The sequence below is a fragment of the Pelodiscus sinensis genome, chromosome 19 (assembly GCF_049634645.1).
Source record: "Pelodiscus sinensis isolate JC-2024 chromosome 19, ASM4963464v1, whole genome shotgun sequence".
NCBI lineage: Eukaryota > Metazoa > Chordata > Testudines > Trionychidae > Pelodiscus > Pelodiscus sinensis.
The window spans coordinates 11,433,109-11,444,052 of NC_134729.1; the positions used below are offsets into that span (position 1 = coordinate 11,433,109).

Here is a 10,944-nt window from a genome sequence, read left to right on the forward strand (position 1 = left end):
GATGGGGCGGGGCAGATAAGCCCAGCACCTGGCATCAGAAGGGGCATCATGCCAGGAATATGGCTCCCTGCAGGTTCCTACCCACCACCCCCGCCCCGGGAAAATGAGAGCCTGGGTTCCCTTCTCTGCTCTGTGAGGAGACAGGGAGGCTTGGGGGCTAGAGCAGGGAGGAGCCAGGAGATGGGAGAGAGGGAGTTCAGACTCCTGGGTTCAATTGCTGGAAAATATTTCACTGGTCCCAGCAGGATGGTGCGCAAGGCCTGCTGGGTTCATGGGCAGCAGATGGAAGGAGTAAGGGGAGATATTTCCTTTTCTCGGTCTTTAGTGCCCATGCACTCTCTTCTTCCTACTCCTATCGCCACTCTTCGTGCAGGCTCCCACTGCTGTCTGGGGCCTGCAGACTCTTCTACCTAGTAACTTAAAAAGGAAAAACCCTTCCAGCTCACCATACCGCTTAGCAGAATATTTATCTTTATATATATTAAAGAAAGTTTTTCTGGGGGATGAGAGTTCTACCGGCCTTCCCCCTCTCTCTCGCTCTTACCTCTCCCCTCTCACAGTTTGAGCTCGACCTTGCCGGTTCCCGTCCACACTAGGAATGGCTATTTTAAACACAGCTAAGAAGGCAGCCCTGGGCTCTGCAAGCAGGGCTGGGGCAGTGAGCAGTGCAAGCGGGATCACACCACAGAGAGATCGGGACCACGCCCCCCACAGTCCCACACATTAGCAGCCTGCAATATCCTGCAGCTCAGCATGCACACCTGTGCCTCACTGTGCCCCACGCGGTGCCCCAGGGCGGGCAAGAACCCCTATGCCAGGATTAGACCCAGGCCTGGTGTGCACTCTAGCTGGGAGAGAGGGAGTGAGGAGTTGTGGGGAGAGAAAAGGCCCAGGCTGGTGGGGAGGAGGAGGAGGAGGAGAGCGATTGAATCCTGGCTCGCAAGGCGGAGGGAGGGAAAAGGAATACGGGCTGGCCAGGGCACTGGGCAGTCAGGACTCCTGAGTTGTTTCCCCAACTCTGCCACAAATTTGCCATTTGATCTTTACCAAATCCTTTCCCTTCTAGAAGGCTCACTTTCCCCACACGAGCAGTTGTCTCTCCCCAGATCCATGGCAAGATGGGGGTGTCCATGGACACAGGGGCCGTGAGGTTCAGTGAGCAGAGGGCTGGAGGAAGCGACCTGCGTGGCAGCGGATCCTCTAACTAGTCAGGCTGGGTGGGAAGGACCCTTATGAAATGACTGCAGCCGTAGTGCCTCGCACTGAGGCAAAAGTAGGAAGAGTTGGGGGGGAGGGGCAGGCAGAGCTGCTCCTGCATGGGAGCCAGTGGAGATCCAGCATTAGCCTCTTCCACCCAGAGCTTCCCTCACCCCACGTCAGACACTTACCTGTGCAGCTGAAGGGGGCGCCAGGCTGGAGGGGCATGAGGTAGCCTGCCCAGCACCTGCAGGTGTAACTGCCCGGTGTGTTGATGCAGATGGAGTAGGGGCCGCAGGGCGATGGGTCTCGGGAACATTCATCAATATCTGGAGGGGGAAGAATCCAGGTTGGCCATGTGTGACCCTAGGACACCAGTGTTCTACGACCGCGGACTCCTCACACTGACCCAAACCCCATTGCAGCCAGTGGGAATCTTTCCATCAGCCCCAGAGGCCTTTAGCATCAGCCACTCTGCCTTGTGCCTGACCCGGCTCTTACTAGCTCTCCATTGTGGGGTGACCTGGTCAGCGGGCATTAGCCTTTCATACCCGGAGCCCCACACACGTCCCCCGTATAAGATGCTTACCTGTGCAGCTGAAGCGGACGCTGGACTTGATGCCCCGGAGGTAGCCTGCCCGGCACGTGCAGGTGTAACTGCCCGGCGTGTTGCTGCAGATGGAGTTGGAGCCGCAGGGCGATGGGTTTCGGGAACATTCATCAATATCTAGGTGAAAGAATATAGGTTGACAACAGTGTCCTACTGCCCCAGACAACTCACACTGACCCATGTCTGGTGTCTACTGTTGCTTGATGAGGGTGAGGGAGCGGTTAGGGGGAGAGAAAGAGCCCGGGCTAGTAGTGAGGAGGGCGAGGGAGTAGGAACCATGGCTCACGGGATGCAGGGAGGGAGAAGGAATACAGGCTGGCAGGGAGACTGGGGAGCCAAGACTTGCGACTTCTGTCCCTAGCTCTGCCACAGACTCCTCACGTGACCTTTGCCAAATCCTTTTCCTTCTAGAAGGCTCAGTTTCCCCATATGAGCAGGGAGACAATCTAGACAATCCATGGCAAGGTGGGGGTGTGCGTGGACACAGGGCCGTGCGGTTCAGTGAGCAGAGGCCTGGAGGAAGTGACCTGCGTGGCAGCGGATCCTCTAACTAGTCAGGCTGGGTGGGAAGGACCCTCACGAAATCGCTGCAGCCGTAGCACCTGGGGCTCAGGACAAAGTAGAAAGGGCTGGGGGGAGGGGCAGGCAGAGCTGCACCTGCATGGGAGCCAGTAGAGATCCAGCATTAGCCTCTCACACCCAGAGCTTCCCTGCGTCCCACGCAGACACTTACCTGTGCAGCTGAAGCGGGCGCCAGGCTGGCTGGGTGGGAGGTAGCCTGCCCAGCACCTGCAGATGTAACTGCCCGGGGTGTTGATGCAGATGGAGTTGGGGCCGCAGGGCGATGGGTCTCGGGAACATTCGTCAATATCTGGATGGAGAAGAATCCAGATTGGCCACGTGTGATGCTAGGACACCAGTGTTCTACTGCCCTGGGCTCCTCACGCTGACCCAAACCCCATCGGATCCAGTGGGAATCTTCCCATCAGCTCCACGGGCCTTTTGCAGCAGTCACTGTGCCCTGTGCCTGAACCGGCTCTCACCATTGCACTGCGCTGCTGGGTCAGTGATGTGCTGCTCCCCAGAACTGGATGCAAAGCCAGGCTTACAGGGGCAGCAGTGGCCCCTTGGGTGTTTGTGCAGGTGGCATCCTCAAGGCACAACACGTAATCCAGGCGGGCCCAGCTCTGCACAACTTCTCTTGATGAGAGGACAGGGACGGAGAGAAGGCAACACCAGCATCTGGTTTCAGAGAGGCACCGTGCCTGGAATATGACTCCCAGCAGGTTTCCAACATGACTCCCAGTGCTAGTGGCCTGGGAAGTGGGTACTAGGACACCTGGGATCTAGACATGAAAGCAGGGGACTGTGAAGTCAGGACTCCTGGGTTCTGTCCCCAGCTCTGCTACAAACTCCCCGTGTGACCTTTGCCAAGTCCTTTCCCTTCCAGAAGCCTCAGTTACCCAGATGTGCAGGGAGACAATTCTGCTTTCCTATTATAGTAGGACCACACTGAGGGGCGGAGCCCCACAGCTCCCCCTGCAACCAATGGGAGTGGAGTCTGTTCCACTGTCACTCAGCACCTCTGAGGTGCTGGTCTCCGTTCATAGAGCACCACAGGGGTCTGCGGCACTGCCTCATCCCAGCATGGGGCCTTGTCCGCACTGCAGCTACCGCTGTGATTCCTGGCCTGGGCAGACACAGGCTCACCGGCTCTGTGCGGGCTACAAAGCAATGGGGCCATCGTGTGGCTCAGGCTACTGCCCAGCGCACACCTGGGATCTGGGACAGGGCACCTCTAGGGCACTGGCCCATCCGCTGCGTTGCCCTTGTGAATGCTCAAGTCGCACCTCCCTGCCACCCTGCAGACGTCACCCCTCTGCCCCCATCAGAGCCACACAGTAACACACCCACACACCTGCCTAGGGCTGGACCGAGGTGCCTGGTCCATGCGCACAGGTTTTTGGTCTGATGGCGCCTCCCAGTAACAGACTCGCATTAGCTCAGGAGGCAGGTACAGTGTGATGGGGGTTCGGAGTCTTGGCTCATCAACACTTCAGTGGCCAGGGAAAAGCAGAGCAAATCCTGGATGTTTTCAGTGCAGCAGCCAAACCAACTTAAAAATAGCCAGGAGGAAATTGTCCCTGAGCAACCCAAGTTGCATTTTCTGGGACTTTTCTCACTGAAACAAACACCCCAAATGGTTCATCTGGAATCGACCCTTCCACCCAACTTGAGGTTTCGTTTTCTCATTTCTTTTCGATTGTGGCTGGGTTGCATTTGGGTGGTTGGTTTTAGCTAAATTTCCCAATGAAACCTCATTTAGAAGCAAAAAGCCAAAATGGTTCATGTAAACCACATCACGACGGTCACAAGGCCAGGCCCGAAGTTCCCGGCTTTGACTCCCACCCATAGCATGTTCCATATAAGTATAGGGATGCTGTGCCGACCACCAGCCATGGAGTTCAGTGTCTAATGACACCAGTCCAGTGTCTGTTCTGGCTCTAATGCAGGGAATGAGGCTCCACCGGAGGATTTGAGTCTCCTTGGCCAAAGGGCAGGTGGGGTTCAACGAGAAAAGTGCCGGAGGAAGAGAGCTGCAAGGCAGCTGTTCCTGTAGCTCTTCCTGTGGGGTGGGAAGGAGCCCCCACTACCATCCCCCTCAAATCTCTGCAGCTGTCAGAGCTTTGGAGAGTTAGAATCCAGGGTGGGCCAGCAGAGCCGCTCAGAACCTAGCTGTCGACTGCGGGTGACCTGGTCAGCAGGCATTAGCTTCTCTCACACAGCGTCTCACAAACACCCCCCGTGTCAGATGCTTACCTGTGCAGCTGAAGGGGGCGCTACGCTGGCGGTAGCCTGGTCGGCACATGCAGGTGTAACTGCCTGGCTTGTTGATGCAGATGGAGTTGGGGCCGCAGGGTGATGGGTCACGGGAACATTCATTAATATCTGGGGGAGCAGAATCCAAACTGACCATGTGTGACCCTAGGACACCAGTGTTCTACTGCCTCAGGCCCCTCACACTGACCCAAACCCCATTGGATCCAGTGGGAATCTTTCCATCAGCCCAGAGACCATTGGCATTGGTCACTCTGCTCCATGCCTGGACCGGCTCTCACCATTGCACTGCACTGCTGGGTCAGTGATGCGCTGCTCCCCAGGGCTTGCGGGTTCATGCCACAGTGGCCTCATGGGATGTTCGTGCAAGTGGCGTCCCCAGGGCACTCTTCTGAATTCAGATGAGCCCAGCAGTGCACAAGAGGGGCTTAGCTTGGTGGGAGGATGGGGGCAGGGGAGAAGGCAGGGCCAGCAGCTGGCATCAGAGAGGGCACCGTGCCAGGAATATGGTTCCCAGAAGGTTTGCAGTGTGCTGCCCATCCCCAAGAGACAGCAGGGCTAGTGGCCTGGAGAGTGGGAACCAGGATGCCTGGGTTCCCTTCTCAGCGCTGAGAGGAGAGGGAGGGTTGGGAGCTGGCATAGGAAGGAGCCAGGGGTTGAGGGAAGAGGGAATCTGGACACCTGGGTTCTATTGCTGTCGGTGGGATAGGAAGGTTGTGCCCTGGTCCTAGCAGGATGGCACACAGGCAGGACTGCTGCCTACTATCCTGCACTTCAGGAGATGAGTGAGGCCTAGTACTTAAAAACAAAAGGGGAGGGGGGGTCGGGGCTTCTGGGTTCCACTCTTAGCTCTTGCACAGATTCTGTGCGACTTTGGTCATGTCTTTTCCCCACCTGATGCCTCAGTTTCCCCTGTTGTGACATGGAGACAATTTTCTCTCCCAGATCTCCTTGCTCATTATTGTAGGGCCACGTGCTTAGAGGCAGGGCACCGGCCCCTCCCCTGTAACCAATGGGAGTGGAGGCTGCTCAGCTGTTTCTCAACACCTCTCCACCATGGGTCTCCATCCACACTCCATCCCCATTGGTGCACCTGGTTCACTCTGTCGCTCGAATTCTTGTGTCCATCACAATCTTTAGTTCATTCCTTATGCCCCTCCCCCCTCCGCCCTGCGCCAGCCCCAGCCCGGTGTGTCAGAGCAGGGCAAAGCCTCAGTCTCAGCCAGGCTGATGGCAAATCGCTGTTGTTCCAGGGGAGATGATGGAGCAGCAGCACCGGGGGCCTGGCCCCAGTGACTCTGCACCTTTCACCCTGCGTGAGGAGCCATCCCCATACAAGCCATCCTGGAGTGTTTTTAGCACAGGGCATTGAGCAGCAAAGAGCTTTTGTGCCCGGCCGTGGGCATCCCTGAGAGCAAAGGCTGCACTGAGTCGGCCGTGGTCCCAGGGGTGCTGGCTCCCTCCAGGACCAAGAGGGCACTAGACACAGAGCTGGGCCAAAGTGCATATCTGTGTGGGGAGAGTTTTCTGGGGAAACCCCCGCATTAGGGTCATCTTCAGACTCAGGCTGAGGGGCTGGTGTGCGCTGGGAGTTGCTCCATGACTGTCTGGAGCAGGAGAGACCCTGCCGGGAGAAGGCCTTTGGGCTTCCCACTGGCTCTCACCTGAGCAGTCCAACGGGGCGATGCCGCGCTTCCCTGAGGCTCGTCTGGCAGAGCTGTAGCCATTTACACATGTACAGACAAAACTTTTGTCAGTGTTCCAGCAGGAGGCATTCGGGCCGCAGTGTGTGGGGTCCCGGGCACATTCATCGATATCTGGACAGGAGCAAACAGAACCGGAGTCATTTACTGGCCCAGGAAGGTTCTTGTGTGACCCCCAATAGGTGGGAATTACGTGTCCCCCTATGGGCCAGTGTGTCCCCTATGGGCAGCGTCCCTACAGACCCCGTCTTCCCTCCTCCTCCACACGTCTCTCCCGGATCAGTGCACCAGGCTGGACAACGCACATCAACTGTTTGTGGCCTCCCAGCCCTGGGAGGGAGAGGGAGGAGCAGTAAGTGTGGCGCTCTGGTGCCTCAGTACCTGAGAGGTGTCAGGGGGAGGGGCAGACAGGGGGTCCACGAGGCCGCAGGTGGAACCTCAGGAGGCGATGGGTTGCTCTGGCCCTCTGAGATGGAGGGTCACTCGTGCAGCTGCCAGCCAAGACTAGTAGCTGTTACATTTGGACCCAACTAATAAATCCCATGGACCACAGGTTAGTGTATAAATATCATGAATGGAACATTTACCATTCAGGTCTGAAAACATCTGTCATTGAGGAACACAGGGTTGGCCAGATTGGGTCAGACCAGTAACCCCCTAGCACAGTGGTTCCCAAACTTTATGGCAGCATGCCCCCCTTTTTGATTTTTGAGAAACTCTCACGCCCTCCTCCCACACAGCAGCAAAGCTTCTTGAGCAAAAAAAAAGTGACGGGCCAAAAAACAAAAAACAAAAAAAAGTGACGGGCCAAAAAAAAAAAAAAAAAAAAAAAAAAAAAAAAAGGTTTCAGCAAAACTTAGGGGGGGATTGACCCAGGAGAGGGGACTGCGTTACCTCGAGCCCCCCTTGGAATTTCTTCATGCCCACCAGTTCCCATCCCCTAGCTCAAAATTCTGCTTTCATCAGTGGCTGGAACTAGATGCTTTGGAAGATCATGTCAGATGGTCTTTCTATTTGTATCAAAGCCTAATCCTTCTTCAAAACATGATCAATTGGCAGCCTCTGTGAGATCCTGAGGCAGGGAGTTCCACAAGTTAATGTTGCTTCAGGTAAAAAAAAAGTTTCCTTTTACTCATTTTAGGAGCTGGATTGTGACTGGCTCTGACACAGGTGCAGAGGAAGAGGGAACCTACAAAGAAATCCTCCCCCACCCTGTTTGAGGGTCAAACTTTTCTTCATATTCTTCCAGGTGTCTCAAAATTAGGTGCGAAGGAGGCGGGGTCACAGTATGCGCCTCCCCTTTGCATTTGCTAATGGTGCTGTCTGGACAATTGGAGGAGGGAAGGATGCAGCATCGACATGGAATTCAGTCCCCAACCCCATCCCACGCTGCCCAGCCCCAGGGCTGTGTGCAGACTGCACTGCAGTTTTTCCATTTTATTTGCTGTCACCTGAGCAGAAAGGAACAGATTGACCTGCGGGTGAAGCCGAATCAGTAAATTTGCTTGGCCACATCTATCCCTTCCTCGCACTTTTCATCCCTGCATCCCCCTTTTCAGTCAGCAACGTCCTCGATACAGACCAAGTGGAAGACCCCAGCAACGGAACAGTCACCCCATTACACGGCTCCCCTCCCCCAGCTGGGCTCAGGAACTCACACTCACCCTGGCACGTCACACTTTTATCAGTGAAATACCGCTCCCCAGTGCTAGACACAGACCCACGTTTGCAGGCGCAGCGATAGCTCCCAGAGATGACTTCACAGGTTGCATAACTAGGACAGACGGTCGACTTTTCACACGCTTTGTCTGGGAAATCAAGAAGGAAGGATTTGATTAAAATAAAATAATTAATTTCTCTTTGCACCTTCACCCCCTTGCACATCTTCAATGGGCTTCACACTCGCTCTTTGGCCCTGCCCGCCCACCCCAAGCGAGGACCTGGCAGAAGAGGTGCCTGGGGAGGTCAGATCAAGGCAGCTGGACCCTCTTCTAGAGGCATCAGGTGAGGAAGCCAGAAAAGCTCTGCAGGCCCCTCCCCTGCAGCTGGAGAGGAGAAGCCAGCGGGGAGGGTAGGAACAGAGGATGGGTGCTGCAGGTGCTGATCCTGTGAACTGAATCCCGAGGAGAGGGGCTGTCATGCCCATTTTCCATGCCTGGGGCATAATGCAGACAGGGGCAGAGAACACTTGGATTCTGGCATTTCCTAACTTCGGAGTGCTTGACTTGCAACCTTTCGCACAGTGTTCCCCAAAGTGTGGGATGCGCCCCTGACAGGGGCGTGGAATCATGTTGGGTATGAATCGACCTGGGACATACCCCACAGGTGCACCTTGTGTGATCTGGGCCTAGCAATGGCTTGTTGCACCTGTTCAGTTAGAAATGCAGAAGGAACCCGCATTGATTATAGAATTAAAAGGCAGCTCTGTTTAGCCCCCCTTGGAGCAAGTGGCTTTCTGGAAAATGGAGAAGTGAGAGGCAGATGCAGCTCCAGGGGCAGAAGAAAACGGAAAATCAGAACAAGGAAAATGCAGGGAAAGGACAGGAGGAAATGGGATGGAAAGTTCTTTGCCTGTTCAAAGCCCCTTCCAGCTACAGGACATACGGGGGATGGGTGGGAGGGTTCAGATCTGGAGATTTTGCTCAGGTTTCTAGGCATCAACTTACCGGCGCTGGAGAAATGAGTCGCCTTGAGGCAGATGAGCCAGCAAAACCCTGCAAGAGCAGACACAAACAAGGGTAGAATCACAGAATACTACAACGGGAAGGGACCTTGAGACATCAAGTCCAGTCCCCTGCCCCTCACGGCAGAACCAAGAACCAACTAGATCATCCCTGACAGGTGTCTGCTCTTAAAAATCTCCAGTGTTGAAGATTCCACAACCTCCCTCTGTAATTTATTCCAGTGTTTAACCACCCTGACAGTTAGGATGTTCCTGTGGCACTGGGCTTTATTGCATTTACTCTTCACTGGGCTGTGTGGACTAGTGGGCAGAGTGGTGGGCAAGGTCCCGGGAGATGGGGGGTTTATTCCTTGCTCTGCTGGTGGAGCACAGCCACGTCACAGCCCCCCAGTCTGTGTCATAGAACCATAGAGCTGGAAGAGACCTCAGAAGGTCGTCAAGTCCAGCCCCCTGCCCTCAGCAGGACCAATCCCAACTAAATCAACCCAGCCAGGGCTTTGTCAAGCTGAGACTTAAAAATATCTAAGGAAGGAGACTCCACTACTTCCCTGGGTAACCCATCCCAGTGCTTCATCACTCTCCTAGTGAAATAGTTTTTCCTAATATTCAACCTGGACCTCTCCCACCGGAACTTAAGACCATTGCTCCTTATTCTGCCATCTGTCACTACTGAGAACAGCCTCTCTCCATCCTCTTTGGAACCTCCCTTCAGGAAGTTGAAGGCTGCTATCAAATCCCCCCTCACTCTTCTCCTCTGCAGACTAAACAGACCCAACTCCCTCAGCCTCTCCTCGTAGGTCATATGCTCCAGCCCCCTCATCATTTTGGTTGCCCTCCACTGGATCCTCTCCAATGCGTCCACATCCTTTTTGTAGTGGAGGGCCCAGAACTGGACACAATACCTGACAAGTGTGAGAGAGACAAGGGCTTTGCCAACCCGCAAGTTTAGATTTAAACTCTTTGTAGGAAGCTTGGGTTGGCCCAGCCTCACCTCTGCTGATGAGCTACCTCCCAGGTGAGACTGGCGACTGGGGAGCAAGCGATTATAAAATCTAGCCCATGGCTCAGCTGGAGAATTGCTGGGAGCAGCGGGTTCGGGGGCAGCACCAGTGACAGGCTAACTCCTGTAGCCAGGGAACTGGGGAAGATCTGCTAGAGGCAGCGAAGGGTTGGCAAGAAAAAGGGACGGATCTGAGAGCTCCACTCTCCTGCCACCGCAAAGCCCTGCATAGCCACGTATCCTGCCCCACCCTACACCTAGCTGGGCTGTTGACACCCCCTAGTCCCACAGGGAGACTGGTCCAGAGCCTCTTTCCTTTCCTGGTTAAAAACATTCTGCTATTTCCTAGCCTGAAAACACCGGACCCCTCAGTTTCCAAAGGGAAACCGCCTCGTGGGCTGGGCTGCACGTGCGGAGCATCCGGCCCACACTGGGCCTGACACGGCCCTTTGATCCCACCCAGTTTGGCCCCTTTCTTTGGAACTCAGATGGCACCGTGAGCCGCTGTAGCTGTGAGTGGGGCAGAGAGAAGCTCCCCACAGCCCTGTGTGTGGAGGCCCTGCCAGCAGGAGTTTTCTGAGATTTCCACCTGCCTTCCCAGCTCCAGAGGGGTTTGCCCCGAGCTGCTGGGCTTCTGGCGCCTCACCCAGAGAGTGTTTCAGAACCCCGAGCCTCAGTTGGGCCTGGAGTTGGCAGGAGGTAGCTCGCGAGCATGGCTTTTGGAGATCACTTGATGCCCACATAGCTGGGAACTTCTCCTCTGCGAGGGGGCTCATAGAATGAGCCAAAGTCCCATGTCTTTTTTAAGCCCCCTGTGCTGTGAGTGTGGCCGACAGTCTATATTCCTCTATTCCAGAGGTCCCACTGAAATGCATGTTGTTTGATTCCCTCCCAAGGGATCCAGATCTCTCTG

The 10,944-nt window shown here is 55.3% G+C and overlaps 1 protein-coding gene across 4 annotated transcripts in view; it reads right to left on the bottom strand.

The window, feature by feature from the left end:
• The window catches only part of LOC102463292 (uncharacterized), a 176,121-nt gene that overhangs the window by 57,300 nt on the left and 107,877 nt on the right, over positions 1–10,944 (bottom strand). For 2 of the 4 annotated variants that reach the window (XM_075902264.1, XM_075902265.1), the window contains 7 exons: positions 9,015–9,062; positions 8,013–8,156; positions 6,310–6,462; positions 4,628–4,756; positions 2,541–2,678; positions 1,787–1,924; positions 1,389–1,526 (listed from right to left, as the gene is read on the bottom strand). In XM_075902264.1, coding sequence (XP_075758379.1) covers positions 1,389–1,526; positions 1,787–1,924; positions 2,541–2,678; positions 4,628–4,756; positions 6,310–6,462; positions 8,013–8,156; positions 9,015–9,062 — 888 coding nt within the window. The remainder of the gene's footprint in view (positions 1–1,388; positions 1,527–1,786; positions 1,925–2,540; positions 2,679–4,627; positions 4,757–6,309; positions 6,463–8,012; positions 8,157–9,014; positions 9,063–10,944) is intronic. The other 2 variants (XM_075902266.1, XM_075902263.1) reach the window with 2 other exon arrangements.